Consider the following 20,333-nt stretch of genomic DNA (forward strand, 5'->3'; position numbering starts at 1 on the left):
GCTGCACATCTATCTCCCCAGCCCTCTGTCCTCATCCCCAACCAAATCCCCCTGCTGCCAAGCTTGAGCATCCTGCTTGGCAGTCCACATACCTGTGTACATGGAGGCCATGCCCCTGACCACACCCTCCTGCAGGAAGAGTGGACAGTTATGCATAGCAGGACTGACATGAAGCCATCACTCTGGTACTTTGGGCAATTTCCTTGAGTTCAAATCTTTCCTCATAGCTGCTTTGGGATACCGCTGTGTGATGAAATGATGTAACTAACATACATGTAACTCCTCTGCCTGCATCTTAGAGGTGGTCAAAGGATGCAAGTTTTCATTGTGACTGGTTAGCGGGGCTGGTTGGAATTTATCAAACCCTGGTGGGTGGTGAGTGTTTTGTTTTGCAAATAAAGATTTTCAGGCTAATTCTCCACAAGTAAGCTTGGAAATGGCCCAAGCCAACTGGAGAAGCTGGACTGGAACAGGTGTGATGGTAAGGGCTTAACAACTGGCTCTCTGGTGGAAACATATGAATGTGTGCATAACCACACACATATATACACATATGTGCACATATGTATTGTAAATACAGTAAGTCCCCTACGCACAAATGAATTCCAAGAGCACATTTATAAGTCCAATTTGCTCATAAGTCCAATGAAGTTAGCCTATGTACCCAACTAACAGAATCAGCTATATAGTTCAGTTCAGTCGCTCAGTCATGTCTGACTCTTTGCGACTCCATGAACCACAGCATGCCAGGCCTCCCTGTCCATCACCAACTCCCGGAGTCCACCCAAACCCATGTCCATTGAGTCAGTGATGCCATCCAACCATCTCATCCTCCGTCATCCCGTTCTCCTCCTGCCCTCAATCTTTCCCAGCATCAGGGTCTTTTCAAATGAGTCAGTTCTTCGCATCAGGTGGCCAAAGTATTGGAGTTTCAGCTTCAGGATCAGTCCTTCTAATGAATATTCAGGAGTGATTTCCTTTAGGATGGACTGGTTGGATCTCCTTGCAGTCCAAGGGACTCTCAAGAGTCTTCTCCAACACCACACTTCAAAAGCATCAATTCGTTGGCACTCAGCTTTCTTTATAGTCCAACTCTCACATCCATACATGACCACTGGAAAAACCTATACCGTAATAAGTTTATAATACTTTTCACAGAAATAATACATTAAAAAACAAACATAAAAATAGACATTTAAAATCTTACAGTATAGTACCTTGAAAATTACAGTAGTGCAGTACAACAGCTGGCATACAGGGGCTGACATCGAGTGAACAGGCAAGAAGAGTTACTGACTAGAGGAGGGAGAGAAGGTGGGAGATGGTGGACTGTCAGCGATAGGAGATGGAGGGCAAGCTGCAGTTTCACCAATGCTGGCCCTGATGGCACAGGTTCTGGTTCAGCGTTGCTGGAAGCAAAGGTACGTTTGCATCTTTGAAAGTTCATATGTAGGGGACTTACTGTATAGACCTAGCTCAGGACTCAGACTGGAGGAGGGTCTGGAGGAGCCGTTGAAGGGTCTCCACCCTGAGCTGACAGTGGAACCAGCAGCCCAGTGACCCTGAGTGTGCGCTGTAGCAGCATTCAGCTCTCTGCCTACTCTCAGGGTATTTTGGCTGATGCTACATATCTGCCCTCCAGATCTCACTCTGACTTCTCTTGTGGTCAACCAACTTCTCTTGGAATCACACAGGAAAGGGAAGCCTGGAAAACCAAGACTAAGTTAAGTCTTAGCTAAATTGACTCAGTGTAAAGGCAATCACCACACTTCCATAGTACCAAGTGGTTTTGATTTTTTAAAAAAATATGTTTATTTCTTTGGCTGTACTCGGTCTGAATTGTGGCATGCGGACTCTTTTAATTATAGCATGTGAACTCTTAATTGGGGCATGTGGGTATCTAATTCCCTGACCTAGGATCAAACCCTGAGCCCCAGATTGGGAGCATGGAGTCTTAGCCACTGGACCACCAGGGAAAAACCCCAAGCACTTTTGGATCCTCTTACCACATTCTTCCAGGCCTCTATGCCTCTTCATGGAATATTCTTCCCAACCGTGGCACCTGGCAAACTCCTATTGCCCCTTAAAAACCCTGCAGAAATATCACCTCCTCCAAGAAGAATTCTCTGATGCTTTCCCTCCAGGACCATCTGTACTTTGTACAGGATGACTGCCTATATTGCACTTGCTAAAGCTTCAAGAACAGAATCTCTAATCTTAAGAACTGAGCCTAGCTGTGCCTATTTTATAAATGAAGACATAGTAGCTCAGAGTAGTTAATTAACTTGCCCAGGGTCACACAGGGAGAATATAATTAATATAACATCTGAGCTATAATTTACATCATGTCTGTGACTCTTCTAATTATAACCTGTCATGACTAGAAAGTTGAGAAAAATTAGGTCCCTACCCATAAGAAACTATGTAGTGGAGGGGAAGAGAGCAGTCATGTAGTTAGACAGCTGATGAGATGGCCAATAGGAGCAGAGTGTGGAGTGGGCTCAGGGAAAGGGTGCAGAGTAGTGATGAGGCTGTGCTTCTCGCCTTCTCCCTTCTCTCTTTCTCACAATGGCACTCTCAGCCCTCCAGGAGTGGCTTGTCCCAGCCTAGCAGAAGGGTTGGCGAACCAGCAGTTTGCTGTGTTTTTCTGTCTAGCTCTCACAAAGGCTCTGGAGGTGGCCCAAGGCTGAGGTCACAGCAGCGCTGAGCCTGTGTCCAGGCTGCCCCCAGCCTGGCCAGTAGGGAGAGGGGACTCCCCTCACCCCATGGGTCAGCAGCTGGGATTAGGCCAAGGAGCGGGAGCCTGGGAGCCAGGGAGTGGGATTCTAGCTGACTACTCACTGTATGGCTTTCTGTGAGTCCTATTCTTGTTTAGGATATTTGTTTCCTTATTTGGAAAACAAGGGGCCTCTGAAGGGTGGCCAAGATTCCTCATTCCCTCAATCACTATCTGAGATTCTAGCTTGTCTGGATTTGGTGTTTCCAAAGTTACGTCACCAGAGGGTGCCAAATCCTAGCTCTTGCTAGTGATGAGAGCTCAGAGGAGCTGATGAGGAGTGAGCTGAGTGTGATGGAGTGTGTGGGTTTGAATGGAAACAAAACCACTCAAGAGGGGTGTGTGTGTGTATGCATGTGTGCATCACCAGAGTTCTTAGCACCACCTACATTTACCACTATCACACCCCACCCCGCTGCCTTCATCTCCAGCACGTGCTGCCTCCCTCTCTCTGCTCCAGCATCACTGGCCTCCGCTCTCCCTCAGGGCCTTGTGTGTGCTGTCCCTGCAGCTTAGAACTTTCATCCCCTAGAGAGGCAGGGTCCCTCTTACTTCCTCTCGGTGAGGCCTTCTCTAACTATCCCATGTAAAATAGAACTTTTAAACTCATCCCATGTTTGTGCACTGTTATTTAGAAAAATTTGGTAAAATATACATAATATGTAATTTACCTTTTTAAGCATTTTTAAGGTTAAAATTCTGAGGCATTAAGTACATTCTCATTGTTGTGCAACTATAACCACCACCCATGTCCAGAACATTCTCCATCTTCCTAAATGGAAACTATGTCCATTAAACAATAGCTCCCCATTCTGCCCTCCCTCAGCCCTTAGCAACCACCATTCTTCTTCCTGTGTCTATGAATTTATCTACTCCAGATGACTCATGTAAGTTGAGTCATACAATATTTGTCTTTTTGACTAGCTTATTTTACTTAGCATTGTCTTCAAGCATCATCCATGTCGTAACATGTGTCAGAATTTGCTTCCTTATTAAGGCTGTATAATAGTCCATTTTATATGTATACATCTTGGGTACTCATTCATCCCTTGATAGATATTTGGGTTGCTTCCAGTATGACTACTGGGTATTAAGTTGCTATGAACATGGCTGTACAAGTATCTGTTGGAGTCCCTGCTTCTTTTTTTCGTGCTTTATTCTTCTGCATGGCTTTTATTATCACCCAACAGTCCTCCCTCTACCCCCAACTAGAGATGCAAATGATTTCTGCTTAGAAAAGATAATTCCAAAGGTGATAGTTATAGGGCCTTAAAGGACATTAACCAATTATATACAACCTATCAGTTTCATTCTAAGTCCTTTTAAAAAAACGTATAAAGGCTGAGGGTAAAGCATCTGCCTGAAATGAGGGAGACCTGGGTTTGATTCCTAGGTCAGGAAGATCCCCTGGAGAAGGAAATGGCAACCTACTCCAGTACCCTTGCCTGGAAAATCCCATGGATGGAGAAGCCTGGTAGGCTACAGTCCATGGAGTCACATAGAGTCAGACACAACTGAGTGACTTCACTTTCACTTTCAGTTCTTCAAAATACTCTTCCCATCTTACCTGTTTCATCAATTACTGAGTTGTTAAATCTTTGATACATGTTCATTCTATATTTGATAACACATTCATTCTATATTTGTATGAATCAGATTGTTATTTTATTGTTATAGTTTATTTAGTGTTACTTTTTGCTCATTCAGTTATTGCTCTGTCGCTAAGTTGTGTCCGACTCTTGCCACCCCATGGACTGTAGCCTGCTAGGCTCCTCTGTCCTCTGTGATAGGGGTGGGGTATGAGACAGGGAACGTTTTCCTTCTGCAGTCCACTTAAACAGGGCTACCTCCCTGGAGATTTCTTGGGGAAGGTAATTCACCTCTACTTCCCTGCCCTCACTGAGACGCCCAAAGGGTTCCTGTGTCCCATTCATTGCGCTCCCAGGAGGTTGATGAGACAGTGGACTTTCTAACAGCTGACACAGCCGCTTGTGTTTCCTAGCTGAGTTGCCTTCACAGAACCTGTCCGTTTAGGCAATGGGTTCTGGGCACTGAGCAGGCCCCACGGGATGAGTAGGAGGTGGCCTTTTGGGACGATGACATCTTTCCCCCACTTTCAGTCTTGTCCCTCCCCTGAAACATGAAGATAGATGCTCAGCTGGGGCCAAGAGGTGACGTTCTTGTTTATTGTTGCAGCAACTCTTACAGACATTAGCGTTCAGTTAAATAAAGGAGGAGAACACATTAAATACATCACAACCCCCAAAACAGTGTGGAGGAGGGGAGGGCGGGCCAGCCCAGTGACCAGACTGTCAGGGGAAATACATTCAGTGGGTGTGCGGCATCAACATTCCAGGCTCACGTGTATATATATCTTATTTATATATATTTATAATTATATATAGAGATCATTGAGTTTTGTGTATACAAAGAACCATATTGTTACAAATACAATACTATACTTCTCCCAACGCTTTACAATAAGCTCTATTTCACCCTCTTTACAGAACAATAGTACAAGTTCAAACTCTAGGGGCTGTGCTGAGTATGTACAAGGAATATCCTTCCCACACAGTCCTCACCATGGCCTTGATGGAGGGTCGGGACGTAAGATCAGGGTTGTGTGCTCAAGTCGGCCTCAACCAGGGAAGGGGCAGATGGACATGAAACTCAAACCAGCAAGTGGCCTGGGGAGTGGGAGCGTAAACACGCCTCAGAGGAGGTGCCCCTAATTGTAAACATTGGTAACAGCCTCACTGCTGGGCCCAGGGGCCCAAGAAGGGCTCGTGGGCAGGTCTCATCTGCGTGCAGACGGGGTGGCGGGTGTGACCGGGATAGCGGGAGCGATGGGGAGGTAGTAGGTTACTCCGGGACTCTCTGAGGCCAGGGCTGATGGGCAATGTTGGGAAAGCAGACCCAGATGCAGGGACTCAGAGCCCAGCGCCCCGTGACGGGCTCTAGGCCTGGAGCAGCTGCTCCCGTGAGGTGAGTAGGCACCAGGCACTGGTCTCTGGGGGCTTCATCCTCTCGTGAACCCAAGGCTGAGGGTGGCTCCCTGAAATGGTCACATTTGAGAAGGCAGGGGCAGGTTGGGTTCTGGTGCATCCTGGCTGGACCAGAAGGAGGAGATAGATCTGGGAATCTATCCCCAAAGCTGAGTCACCAGCATGTCCAAGCCAAGTGGCAAGAGTGGCTTTTTGCCCAGGGCCACGTTTGGGAAGGCTGCTCTGTACATAGTTTTCGCCATTATATGGGGTTTTCAGATATTTACATATGTAACTATACATACGGGGATGTCAGAGGGAAACAGGCCACCACTTTCCATGAGACTTCCCAAACGGACTTACTGTTAAGATCCTGCCTCCTGGTTAACTTCTGAATATGGGCTGACTCCCATACATCCAGAGGGAGCAGGCAGGTAAGAATACACTGCAGCCGATTGAACCTCCACCAAGCTAGTGATCTGGCTATCCGGGCGTGAGGAGCCACTGTTATTGACACAAAGGTATGTGGTGGGATAATCTTATACTATTAGTCTCCTAGGAGAATTTACCAAACTGGCCTTGTCAAAAACACCTGTCAAACTTTCCAAGATTTTTGTGCAGTAGCAACAGAAAGTGTAGCCTGCCTCCTCCTCTCCTTTGGGTGAAGACGCTTCACTGTAATTACATGGGGGGCTGCACAGGGATGTGCTGGCGGGGTTCCTGTCCAGTGGCCGACACCGACGCCTCTGAATGAGCGTAGGGGCAGGCGGCTCAACAGCTCACCTGGGAGCAGATGGCACGAGCCTCTCTCTGGTTATTTCCCAATGCCACCCAGAATGCTGCATTCCTGTTTTACCCACTCTCTCTGGCAAAGGTAAAGTGAACTCGGGACTCTTTAGTATTTAATTGTATGTCATCAGACACTACAGTTTGGTAAATGGTACTGAGGTTCATGGCTCCTCATGTTCGCAGTGGGTTAGCCTTGGGGCTGGTCTCCTCCTTAGCAGCAACTTAGCAACATTCAGCTAATTGTCGTCAAAAGTTGTCCAGGGGTCCCATACTGCCCACCCTGGACCCTTGGGGAAGGGGCAGCCCCTTCCCAGGAGGGATGTGTGGGCAGCATAGCCCCTCTTGGCAGTGTCTGACCTATGGTCACACTGGGAGTCCAGCCACTAACGCCACTGAAGCACCTGGCTTTCGTGCCTAAGCAGAAAACTCAGCAGAGATCCCGGGGCACTGACTGCACAATCTTTCTGGCAGAAGTGTCTTGTTCCCAGTCTTTTCTCATTCACTTTCCCCCTCCCTGAAATCCCTCTGTTCGAGGTACAAATCCACACTACCCAACATGTGCTCACCAGGTTGCTATTTCCACAGACACAACATAAATAGCCCAGATGTTGAGAACAGGGACTATAAGAATATCACAAAATAGTTTCTCTTACCCTGTCTCTGTGGAGGTCACGAACGCAACAAAACAAAAATCAAACGAAGCCACACCCCACCCACATGAAAACAAAAGTGCTCTTTGGACCAAGAGTAAGTGAAAACTGGCTCAGAATCATGGTATTACGAAAACATCTGCACCAAACTGAGACAAACAACCCATGGACGTGAGGCACCTGATGAGAACACGTAACATTCCACACCAAGAAAAAGCTTTTTCAGGCCCCCGAGGCAGCAAGATGTTTTTGGAATTCATCTGGGGATTCTTAGGCATTGCCTGAGGTCATGACTGTCCCCTTAGTTTTGTGGGCTATGTACCGCGCTGGCCTCTCAAATGTCACATCCTGCCTCATGGTCCTGAGAAGAGAAGGAGGCTGGTCCCACCTTGGACCAGGAAGTGTAACACAATCACACCGGGTTCCTCATCTTCAAGGGGAGCAGCCCATCCTGTCCAGCCTCCCAGTGTGTATGAGTGTGTGTGTGTTGGGGTGGGGTGCATGGGAGTCCACCAGAACCCTCTGAGCCAAGGAGCTACTGGCAGGGCTGGACCTCAGCCTCAGAGGGCCGTCTCTCTCCGGACAAGGCTCACCAGCCCCTGTGGCCCTCACCTGTGGGGGAAGGGGCCTCACAGAGAGGCCATGTGGGTTTTCCAGGGGCTCTGGGTGCCTCACTAGTGCCGGGGAGGAGGGCAGGGTGAAATATGTGCAAATGAGACGTGTGTATGTACGTGTGGTGTAGAAGGAGGCAGAAGTACTGCCTGTGTTTATCTAACGGTTGGTAACCTCGGGAATCACCTAGTTCTCTGCATGGGTATCCGTGTCCCAGTAGTTCCCCTTCTATCGGGGTGAAAAGGTTCACATTAGAGAATGCAATTATGTTGAAACTAAAACTGGCTATAGAAGAGGCATAAGGTTGGCTCAGAAATTCTGGGAGGAAATAGCATATGATGCCCCAAGTACACGGTGGACTGGCACCACCATTACTACCATATTCCCATGAACTGACTGGGAGAGCAGAGATCAGCCATTGGATCGTAGGCACTGTGGAATCGGTTTCTTCACCGTCCCTAGGGGCTCCTTCTAAGAGGTCTGCACCTCTTGGAAAGGGAGGGTGCAGGGTGGTGACAACCCTCCTCAGGCCCCCCTCCCTCAAGGGCCCTTCAGGAAGGCCCCTGGCAGATTCTGGGTGGCTTTGACCTGCTCTCCAGCCTCAAGGGAGTGCATACAAAACTTCCCTCAGCATTTAAAACAAGCAAACTGGAGAGAGAGAGGGAGGTCGCTGTGGATTCTTTTCCTCCGTGTCAAACCGAGTGCTGGGCGTGAGAGGGGAAGGTCTCAGTGGGCACACAGATGCAGCACGAGAAACACAACCACAAGTGAGGAGAGTCCTCCATGCATGCCACCCGCGGGGCGCGGCCTCAGATGTAGACAGGCTGCTCCTGGGCTGTCAGCAGTCTGTACATGGCAGCCGGCATCGTCTTCATGTGGATCTGCAGGCAGAGACACACGTCAGCAGTAGGCTGGGGCTCCGGAGCTGTGTGGGCGCCGCCGCACGGCTGGCGGGGGGTGGAGGCACCTCTCACGATGGGGTGCCTTTCAAGGTACACCCCTCGTCCCCCCTCACCCCATTTCTAACACGGATCTGACCCAGGCAGCCTCCAGGAAGAGGAGAATCCACGGGCTTTCTAAAACATTAGGGGTGGTGGAGAGTGAAGAATGAAAAGCAGGTATGCTCTACTTTCCCCAAAGCTCTGGCTCTCACCAGGCTTTGGCTTGTTGGGTTTTTTTGTTGCTGTTGTTTTTGTTTTTTAAGGAGAAAACCTCTTAAGACAGGAGGAGGACAACTGTGGGGTTTGGCTGCTCCTGCCTCCCTCCCTCCCTGAGAATAGCTGTTCAGGCCCCTGTTCAGCCTGGCCGTACCAGGGAGCTGGTGATGAGACTTAAATCTGGCAGGCACATTTGGTGGGATGAGCTGGGAAAAATGGAGAAAACTTGGGCAGCCATGAGAGAATGCCCATGAGAGAATATGCCCAGGTTAGAGAACTAGAAGAGGAGGTGGGTAGATGCTGCTGGAGGAGAAGGCTGAGGTGATGTGATGTTTTTGAGGAGCAGCTCTCAGACAACCACTTGTTACTGGGTTTAAATTCTGGTCCAAGACAGTTTGGTTGTGGAGATGTGTTCAGGATGTGGAAGAACTCTCAAGAGGGCTTCCTGGCTGGGATGAGGGGCGCCAGGGAACTCCCACCCGGGCTCCTCCCTTACCTCCCCCACAGCGTTGGAGAGGATGTGGACGATCTTCTCGTGTGGGGTGGCCACCACGCTCTGCCCGTTGATTTCAATGATGCGATGTCCCACACGGACGCCTCCTCTCTCTGCTATTCCCCCTCGCATGAGGCTGCAGATCTGTCAGAGTCGAAGGCCAAATTTAGTCAGAGGCCAAGTGACCCATCCCGGGGGGCACCGCCTGCTAGGAAACCCATTAGGGCAAGAAACTGTCTTTTCTGGAATTTTCCGCCCCCAATGCTCTCCTCTCTGAGAAGCTGCCATGGTCAGGCTTTGGACGTCTACATTTTTGTCTCTACAAGCAAGAGGACTCTGGACCCCCAGACGGCCCCATCATGTTCACGCACTCTGCACAGGGAACGCAGCACAGCACTGGATTTCACGGCACCGTGAATTCAGACTATTTTTCATCCCAGCTCAGCTTTGGCAAAAAGAGCTGTCTGGGCCTGTCACAGAGCTGCCAGTGTTTTCTGTCAGTCTATGTAACGCAGGCTAGTATTATCTGGGACTCAAACACTGAGCTGTGTGATGCTAGCAGCTTGCTTTTTAGGGTCAGTTACATAACTTACACTGGGGGTAGAACCCGCTAGAACCCCACTGTGTGTGCCACAGGGTGGCCAGCTGGAGGGCAGAAGCTCTTCGGCCTTCCCAACTCAGTGGTCCTTGTTCCACTACCCCCCTGGCGGAAATGATAACGTGGCTGTTTTTTGTCTCAGTGCAACTAGGCACGGTGGTGGGCAGAGGCTGCAGGCTGGTGGAGGGCTCTGGCCTGCACACTGCAGGCACCCCCACCTCACCCATAAGGCAGCTGGAATTGTCTCAGAAGAACATGCTTTGAGTTAACAGAGCTGACTTTTCACTCCTGACTGTGCACCTTTCGCTAAAAGCCTACGGAGACGACACCGCAACATCTCGGGACAACGCGCTTTTTGTGTCTGTGAGCGTGTGGACCCTCCAGCCTGTCAGGTACTCTGGGAGCCAGGCCCTTAGGCGCTTCCCACACTTGAGATAAAACTGAGGGCTCTGCATCTCTTATAGGACAATCCTCTGTTAACAGCTGAACAACTTCTAATATTATTCAACTTTGGAAAAACACACACAAGGAAGTTAAAACAGATAAAAACAGGTTGTCAGACCAAAACTGTAAGGAGTAACCTTGGCTCTTCTCTTAAGAAGGAAATGAGGCTACGTGGGTACAAAAAATAGATAAAATGGGTTAGGTATTTCAACTCCAACTGGGAACTTCAAAGGTATTTCTTAAGACACACTTGGAATAAAATTTTAATTACCTACAAGTTAATTAAAATTTAAGGGAGGAAAAAGTGTAGGTTTTTTCTGTCTGCAAAGAGAGGGAGCGCATGTCCAAAATCTATAATATCCAGAAGGTTACAGATTTGTCACCAAAGCCCAGAATTACTACAAGTCTAGAACAAGGCAAACCAGGATGAAAAGGGAGTAGTACTGAATATGGGGTTTCTGTTTGGGATAAAGACAAAGTTTTGGAAATACAGTGTTGATGGTTACAACTACTTCATGAATGTCCTGTAAAGGCACTGAGTTGTATGTTTAAAAAATGGTTTAAATGGCAAACTTACTACTGTGTATGTTTTATCACAATTAAGGGGAAAAAGGGAAGTACTGAGTTGACCAAAAATTTGTTTGGGTTTATCCCATAACATCTCGTGGAAAAACCCAAATGAACTTTTTGGCTAATCCAGTATTTGACGGCAGACATCCAAGTGATGAAAATACACTTTATCCCCAAAGTGCCAAAATTGCAGGTTAAGAAGGCAAGGAGGAAATCATCCGCACATAACCCCCACAGGGCTGGGTTCTCAGCCAAGGCTGTGGGGAAGGTGGGGGTACCTCCCAAACTATCTCAAGTTGGCAGCTGGGAGGGCCAGCCTGTGCGTCACAGAGACACTGGTCTCCAGGGATCACCGCTCTGGGAGGGCCCTTTTCCTCCCAGGAAAGACACCACATTCTCCGCCCATGGAGGAAGTGGGTCTGCCTTCACCCATCTGTCCCTCTCTTGCCAGATTCTTTCTGGGAACTGACCAGCTTTAAAAAATACCCCTCAAAGACCCCAAACCCTGGGCCTTGGTTTCATGGGTCAGACTTCTGGAACAGGTATGGGGCTGAACTTACAATTCCGTTCTGGACGCTGAACCCCAGCTGGTAGCGAAGGTCTGGTCTCCTGATCAGCACGGTGGTCACTGGGGGACACCTCACGATATTCAGCTTCACCCGGGCCTGATTCTTCAAGCCCTGAAGGGTGAATAAAAGGGAAACCAATGACCTTTGAGGCTGACACATGGTACGTGCAGACAGCACCGAAGGCAGAAGACGCTGCACTGAGCCTCACTGAGCTCTTGCAGTGCCCCTCGTCCAGCTGGACAGCGCCCGAGCTGGAAAGTCCAGGCGAAACTCTGTTAACCTAGGGGAGAAAACTGCTGGGCTGACCTGGAGCCCTTTTTGTCCCGCTCAGCCTGTGAAGAGACTAGTTTCTGTGAGCAGGGAAATGGGCTGCATTTAAGGCATCTGAAAAAAGCAGTCATCTGTACAGTTAAGAGAAAAACTGCCACGTATGGTTTCTGGCTTGAAGGATGTACAATCTCTCTAGACAGGGGAGAGACAGGCTTTCAAAAGGAACTTTACTCTGAAAGTCACAGTCGTAGCAATTCCTCCTCTTCTAACAAAGGACATCTAACTCATAGCAATGGCTCAACTCATTGGGCTTGTCATCTCTCACCCCTGAGGGTCCTACTTCCCCACTCTCTCTGCCTGTTAGGGATCTTACAGTTAATGAACATTTCCAGGCGCATGTGGGGAGAAGGGCACAGGGGCAGGACGGCAGTCAGGGAAGACCTCCTTGGGAGACTGAAGAGGGTGGTAGGACCAGCGCTGGTAGAGCAGGAAGTAGAAGGAAAAAGGTCTTGGAAATCGTCTTCTGATTTCATGCTCCTTGGTAACTCATCCCTCCCTCTAAATTGGAATGGAGTGTAGAAGCAAAGTTGGTTTTTTAAAGATAAAGAGGGACTCCATCTGGTTTCTGAGCCTGAGCCTCCTGCACCTGGTTCTGACTTCAGCTGAGCTCAGGCCTGTCTTCCCACCCCCTGAACATTTGCTCAGCAGGGACCAGGGCCTGGGTCTATGCAGGAGCACCCCTAGAAAGTCACCACAAAGCCCCTCTTTCCCTCACTCAGGCAATGGGAAGATTCTGCCCCTGCTGGTCCCACCACCAGCGTCTGAGCCTCACCCGAGAGGAAGGGGCCAGACAAAAGTCATTCAGTCCTGAAATGAGCTTCCCTTTCCCATGTCTGCAAGGCTGTGTGCTCTGCCTCAGGGACCTCCTACCTGTCCTCTGGTCCAGACCAAATGGCTACAGCAGGTGCTTTTCAGCCCACTTCAATCACGGCATGCAGGAAGAAAGGCTGGGGTACACAGACTGCTTGGCTTGTGGCCAGAGGCCCTGCTCTGAGAGGCAAGATGGGGAGAAGTCAGTACGCCTGTCAGATGCCTGTCTCACTGGACTCCCAGCAAGGGAGGCCAGCTGTTCATGAAAGGATGCAGGCCTGCCACAGCTCCTCTCCTCCAAAGGGGAGAGGCTCTTCCTAAAAGGTGGTACTGCAGGGTTGAGGCAGGAGATGGATGGACCCCAGGTTGAACAGTTTCTCCCCTGTGGACAGAAACTCCATAAAAGCAGGATGATGTAGGAGGCTAGGCCCTGTCCAGATAAAAGAAGACCACATATTCCTCATTCCTTAAGTTAGGAAGACCTCCCCGACTACACCCGTGCAGAAAGTCTCCTTGGAGGTCAAGAGAGAGAGGGTGTCACCCCATAGTAAGTGATGGCAACCTACCCACAGGCCTCTTCACTAGAATCCATCTTGGCTAAGAGATATACATGCACACATGGGAGGATCCTGAGATATCTAACACACTCAGGACTAGGCAAAGCAAGATGACTGACCAAAGGAAACTCAGAATAAATGCCCCATAAAGGTGATTCAAACTACCAGAAAGGCACAACTCTGAGCCCACATGTAAGTCTATCCACACACGCTGTATTCTTTTTCTTCCTAATAAACACTTTACTTGTTTCACTACTTTCCGACTATACGTGGAAATTTGTTTCTGTACAGCTGATGGGTTAGGATCTTGCCACTGGTCCCAGGTGGTCTAGTGCCCGAGATTCACTGCTCTCCCTGCCAGAGCCTGCCCTTGATATCTGGCTGGGAACCGAAACCCTGCCTCAGAGCGCTGCAGGCCAAGGGCACCCGAGATCAGGGTGAGTGGACATCCCGTCCTCCAGGAAGGAGCAGCCAACAGAGGAAGGCCAGGGAAAGGTGGGCTCTGTTCCACCAAGTCTGGAGCATCCCCTGGAGACACCCCTCCCCATATCCCACCACCACCTCCATTATTTCACAGATGGGTCCAGTGTGTGCCCCTTACAGGCAAAGCAGAAAGAGAGGGCCCGGAGGACAATGACAAATTCGTTTCAGCCTGAACGGTGACCTATAAATAGAAATCTGTAAATTGCACAGTGGCTATTGCCACTGTCACTCTCCAAGCAGTCTGCAGACACTCTCTCTGTGGGAGGGCAGGACTCCTACTTCAGGTTTTTATGGATGAGGACACAAACATGGACATTACACCTGCCTTGTCCGAAGCTCAGTGGGGTCAGCATTGGGATGATGGAGCCTCTGCTCAGGTCTCTGCCTTCCTCACAAGCGTCCTGCCAAGCTGAGAGGTGAAACTGGTGTTAGATGACTTCAGTGCCAACAAAATTTGTGGCAAGAGTGTGACCTGCCCCTCTGAGTGGCAGGAGTGACCCACACTCCTTTTGCTTCTAAGTAATGAAGATATGCCTTAGACTAAGGGATGGATAGGGGGTTTTGGGCCTCTAGTTGTCTGGCTTTCTTATGCTTGGCCAACAGGTTCTCAAAGTGGGGACCCCACAAAGCAGCCCCAGCATCATCAACCACTATTGTTAGAAATGCAGGCTCGGGGAGGGATAAATAAGGAGGTTGGGATTAACATGTACACACTACTATATAGAAAACAGATAATCAACAAGGGCTTACTGTGTATCACTGGGAACCAAACCCAATATTTTTTAATGACCTACAAGGGAAAAGAATACAAAAAGGAATATATATGTATATAAATAATATACCTGGACAACTGCATCACCATGCTGTACACCTAAAACTAACACAGTATCACAAATCAGTCCTACCTCAATAAAAAAGCCTGCCGAGTCTGGCATCCAGCCAGACCTATAGAATCAGAAACTCCAGGGGTGGGACCCAACAATCTATGTCTTAACAAGTCTTCCCAGTGACGTGACATACATTCCCTGAGGATACACTCAATTTCGAGAACAACGGCTATAAATCACCACTGCAGAATAACAAACTCACCTGCACTCAGGGATGATCTAAGATGTCCGTTTTCTACTCAGACCGGTGGCCAGTGTGCTCCGTAAGAGCATGGACTAGCCGCGCCAGGAGGAGGGTGAAAGCTGGTTGGCCTGGTGCCCAGTCAGCAGCCACCCCCATGTGTGTGAGCACCCCAAGGTCACTGACCATCAAAACCCATCCTGATGACGAAACCAGCCGAACCACCTGTCACTGCACGCTGACTCTTGCCAGGCACTGACCTGGAGAGTCACAGGAGCTGTCTCCTTTAATCTCCTTGACAAACCAGCAGCTCTGATTATGCCCATTTTATAGAAGAGGAAACTGAGGCGCCACAACTCACCCAAGTTCACCCACAGCAAGACAACATCCCAGGTGTGTTTGTATTTAAACTCAGAGCATATTCTACTCAATGATCCGCCACATAGACAACTGGATGATGTGTGCTATTCATGAATAAGGCCCGCTCAACAGCGAAACCAGGGAGAGTGACTGAAGAATGAACTTGTGCCCCCAGCCTTGCGTGGGGCCATGATTTTACTTTCCTACCGGGGGTGAGAGTTCCTTAGGGCTCCTGCTCCCTGGGTGCCCACTTCCTTTGGGGGTTCCGGGTTGTCCTCTCAACATGTGCATTGTGAGGGGTTCAGCTTAACTCCCCACCTCCAGCTGCCTCCTCAGGGTCCTGAGTTGCTGTTTTCTGTGGGACTGGAGCTCCCTATGGCTGGGCTTTGGCTTGCGGTGGTGGGTGTGCATCGCAGGAGCTGTCACCAGCATCTCTCTGTGGTTTCTCAACAGCTCTAGGAGACTTCTCTGGTTCCAGAAAGGTGTTCCACCTCCTATCTCAGTCTCCATGTCTTCAAAACAAAGGCTGACACCCACTGAGGGCTCTTCCATCTCTAGTTGAGACAATTTTGGCCCTTGTCATGCATTTTTATTCTCTCCTAAATGCGTCTGCTGACAACACCACATCTCAACCATCGTGCTTAGAAACAGCTATTTCTAACATTACAAACCAGCTTCTCTTCTGGGGGTGTTGCTCAGATACCATTTGTACATGTGTTCTATCCCCACTGAGTGCTTCTTCCTCACCCAATCAGTAAATACTTACGGATCACCTGCAATGTGCCAAGACAATGAGGTGCTGGGAGTTGGTGGAGCTGGGCCTGGGGGAGCTCAGGGGAGGGCTGTGGGCACAGGCAGGGCAGCCAGGGTCCTCTCCCTCTGTCTCCTTGTCACACCTCCCAGAGACCAGAGAAAAAAATGCTGAAAACGAGCACACTGTCAGCAACAACCCTCCAGACAAAGCTACCTGCTTTAAGTGTTTAACCCTACGAATCACTGGGGTGGTTCAGGTGTGCCTGTGAGGTACAGGAAAACCTTGGAGAGCTCCTGAAAAGCAAGAGAAGGACTCTGGGTTCTCCATGTTACCTAAAATGTTCGTGTAGGTCCAGTAGGCTCTTTTCTTTTCTGTGAATTGATTTTAAGATGCTGATGTGTCCCTTGATCTCGACTTGGGATACTTGCTGCAAGATGAAGCTCAGAGAGACAGCAATTGAAACAAGCAGACCACGCACGCACGTGCTCTGCTGTTTCTCATCTATGCTCCAAGTTGGGTTCCACTAACGTGGCTTTCTCAGCTGCCCTTTCATTGGAGGTGCCAATTTAAATAAATGGTCATTTCATCCCCATGACAACAGTGGAACGGTGCAGCAAATTAAGAAATATGGTGGGAGGGTAAGAGTGGGGAAGAGGGGACGGGAAAAGAGCGAAGTCAGAATGGTCTCCATAGCAACAGGAAAGCAGACCTGTGATGATCCTGTTGAAGGTAAGAAAGCGATGCTCTACTTTCAAAAAGAAAACAAATCTGAAGGGCAGGACCGTGGAGGCAAGGGTGTGAACAGGTGGTCTGCTAACACGCTTTGCCTACCACTAATTATGCTTTAGGAATTATGACAGGAAAAATAAGAGCTGGGGAAGAAAGTAATTAAAATAATTCAATACCTGTAATCTATTCTAGAAATGTACTGTTTGCTGTAACCAGGGAGAGAAAAGGCCAACATGCATTACAGTGATAAGATGCAGAACACTTGACTTTAGACTCTTGTTTCTCAAAGTCCAAGGCTGGCCAAGTCATCACCCAGGAGTTTACTAAAAATGTAGAATCCTATCCCAGACTGCTGGTTCAGAACCTGCAGTTTAACAAGATCCCCGAGTGATTAAAATCAGAGTTTGCAAAGCACTGATTTACCGGGATGAGAGCTTCTCATTAAATTCATCGCAAGGAACACAGGCACAGTGCTGAAACAAATAATACTAACGCGAAGCCTTGAAGAAGCCCAGAATGGTCCTCTGCAGTGGCCTAGAGGGTGGGGTGGGGCAGTGTGAGCATCTGCTCAGGTGCAGGCAAGATAGATGTTTTTAGATAAAAACAAGAATCAGTTCAGTTCAGTCACTCAGTCGTGTCTGACTCTTTGCGACCCCATGAATCGCATCACGCCAGGTCTCCCTGTCCATCACCAACTCCCAGAGTTTACACAAACTTATGTCCATCGAGTTGGTGATGCCGTCCAGCCACCTCATCCTCTGTCGTCCCTTCTCCTCCTGCCCCCAATCCTTCCCAGCATCAGGGTCTTTTCCAATGAGTCAACTCTTCGCATCAGGTGGCCAAAGTACTGGAGTTTCAGCTTCAACATCAGTCCTTCCAATGAAAACCCAGGAATGATCTCCTTTAAGATGGACTGGTTGGATCTTCTTGCAGTGCAAGGGACTCTCAAGAGTCTTCTCCAACACTACACTTCAAAAGCATCAATTCTTCAGCACTCAGCTTTCTTCACCGTCCAACTCTCACATCCATACATGACCACTGGAAAAACCATAGCCTTGACTAGATGGACCTTTGTTGGCAAAGTAATGTCTCTGCTTTTTAATATGCTATCTAGGTTGGTCATAACTTTCCTTCCAAGGAGTAAGCGTCTTTTAATTTCATGGCTGCAATCACCACCTGCAGTGATTTTGGAGCCCCAAAAAATAAAGTCAGCCACTGTTTCCACTGTTTCCCCATCTATTTCCCATGAAGTGATGGAACCAGATGCTATGATCTTAGTTTTCTGAATGCTGAGCTTTAAGCCAACTTTTTCACTCTCCTCTTTCACTTTCATCAAGAGGCTCTCTAGTTCTTTTTCACTTTCTGCCACAAGGGTGGTGTCATCTGCATATCTGAGGTTATTGATATTTCTCCTGGCAATCTTGATTCCAGCTTGTGCTTCTTCCAGCCCAGTGTTTCTCATGACGTTCTCTGCATATAAGTTAAATAAGCAGGGTGACAATATACAGCCTTGACCTACCCCTTTTCCTATTTGGAACCAGTCTGTTGTTCCATGTCCAGTTCTAACTGTTGCTTCCTGACCTGCATACAGGTTTCTCAAGGGGCAGGTCGGTGGTCTGGTATTCCCATCTCTTTCAGAATTTTCCACAGTTTATTGTGATTCACACAGTCAAAGGCTTTGGCATAGTCAATAAAGCAGAAATAGATGTTTTTCTGGAACTCTCTTGCTTTTTCGATGATCCAGCGGATGTTGGCAATTTGATCTCTGGTTCCTCTGCCTTTTCTAAAACCAGCTTGAACATCTGTAAGTTCACGGTTCATGTATTGCTGAAGCCTGGCTTGGAGAATTTTGAGCATTACTCTACTAGCGTGTGAGATGAGGGCAAGTGTGTGGTAGTTTGAGCATTCTTTGGCATTGCCTTTCTTTGTGATTGGGATGAAAACTGACCTTTTCCAGTCCTGTGGCCACTGCTGAGTTTTCCAAATTTGCTGGCATATTGAGTGTAGCACTTTCACAGCATCATCTTTCAGGATTTGAAATAGCTCAACTGGAATTCCATCACCTCCACTAGCTTTGTTTGTAGTGCTAAACCATTAAACATCTTCATCCCATACTGGTAATTCTAGCTGAAATCGGTGGGGAAATTCTCAGGGTGGGAATGGGGAGAGGGGGATGTGGTTGGGCCAATCACATTTTTCCATTTAACAAGGTCATGCATCCCGCAGAGCCGTCCTAGCTGGGGCCTGACTGCTAAGCACTTCTCTGCCAAGGGTGGCCACAAACGTGCTGTCTTTCTTCCTTTCCATCTTCATCAGTTATATCTCTTTCATTACCACATGGCCTTTTAATTTTCCAATTCCGGAGAGACTCCATTTATAGACATCAATGGTCAGCTACGTGTGCAAACAAACCTCTTCCCCTTAGGAAACTGCTCAATGTGCTGACTGAATCCTGCGCTAGTCTGTCTCCACCTTGCTGTGTGATGCACTGGACAGCAGGCCAGTGCCCGGGTGGCACCATGGGAAGGCAGCGCTGGCCTCATGGGTCTCACAGCCTCACCTTGTCTGCCTCCTTCGTGCAGAGGCAGGGAGGGCTGGAGGGGTCCCGGACATGTCTGCACCTTCTGAGTATCTGATGACTTATCTGTGGACTGGATGTTTGCCATTGCCCTCCCTCGTGGGCTACTTTTTATGAAGAGGAAGGAAGACGGCCAGTGCCAAGGGCTGGGTGCTGCCTGGCTGGTGTGTAATGGGCTCAGGTATAAAGCCCTGTAGTCTTTAGGAATCCCGGCTTATAGCCACCCAGGCCCTGGCCCCACCTGCACTCAAGTTATCCTCTCTTCTGGCTCCTCCTCCCCAAACCTTTCCCCAAACCAGGTAGAGATCAACCCCCACCTTCCCTCACCAACCTCCCTTTCTCTCCCACACTGAACTATCTCCTAAGGCAGGCTTTCTCAACCTACAAACATTGGGCTGGGTGTTCCTTAGTTGGGTGGATCATCCTGTGTATTGCAGGATATTTGGTAGCATCCCTGACCTTAGGAGAGTCCCTTGGACAGCAAGGAGATCAAATCAGTCCATCCTAAAGGAAGTCAACTCTGAATATTCATTGCAAGGACTGATGCTGAAGCTCCAATACTTTGACCACCTGATGCAAAGAGCTGACTCATCCGACAAGACCCTGATGCTGGGATAGATTGAGGGCAGGAGAACAGGATGACAGAGGATGAGATGGTTGGGTGGCATCACCGGCTCAATGGACATGAGTTTGAGCAAGCTCCGGGAGTTGGTGATGGACAGGGAAGCCTGGTGTGCTACAGTCCATGAGGTTGCAAAGAGTTGGACACGACTGAGCGACTGAACAACTGACCTCTACCCACTGGATGCCAGTATCTTCTCCTCCCTAGCGGTGATGACCCAAACGGTCTTCAGACACTGCCCAATGTCCCCCACAGAGGTCAAGATCCCCCAAGCTAAGAACAACTTCCTTAGGGTCTGACCATGGATGCTGCTGGAATGATATCAGGGTGGCCAAGCAACCTGGCTTCACTACCGACATGCTGTATGACCTTGAATGATTATATCATCTTCTATGCCTGT

General features: G+C 48.8%; 1 protein-coding gene across 2 annotated transcripts in view; it reads right to left on the minus strand.

Annotated features, from left to right (window-relative positions):
* Positions 1-8,473: 8,473 nt before the first annotated feature.
* The window catches only part of APBA1 (amyloid beta precursor protein binding family A member 1), a 233,717-nt gene continuing 221,857 nt past the window's right edge, over positions 8,474-20,333 (minus strand). For both annotated transcript variants that reach the window (XM_081504354.1, XM_081504364.1), the window contains 3 exons: positions 11,634-11,753; positions 9,465-9,605; positions 8,474-8,692 (listed from right to left, as the gene is read on the minus strand). In XM_081504354.1, the coding sequence (XP_081360480.1) occupies positions 8,621-8,692; positions 9,465-9,605; positions 11,634-11,753 (333 nt within the window). In that variant the 3' untranslated portion in view covers positions 8,474-8,620. The remainder of the gene's footprint in view (positions 8,693-9,464; positions 9,606-11,633; positions 11,754-20,333) is intronic.

This window comes from Giraffa tippelskirchi, chromosome 1 (genome assembly GCF_054371585.1).
Source record: "Giraffa tippelskirchi isolate mGirTip1 chromosome 1, T2T-mGirTip1v1.2.pri, whole genome shotgun sequence".
Classification (NCBI taxonomy): domain Eukaryota; kingdom Metazoa; phylum Chordata; class Mammalia; order Artiodactyla; family Giraffidae; genus Giraffa; species Giraffa tippelskirchi.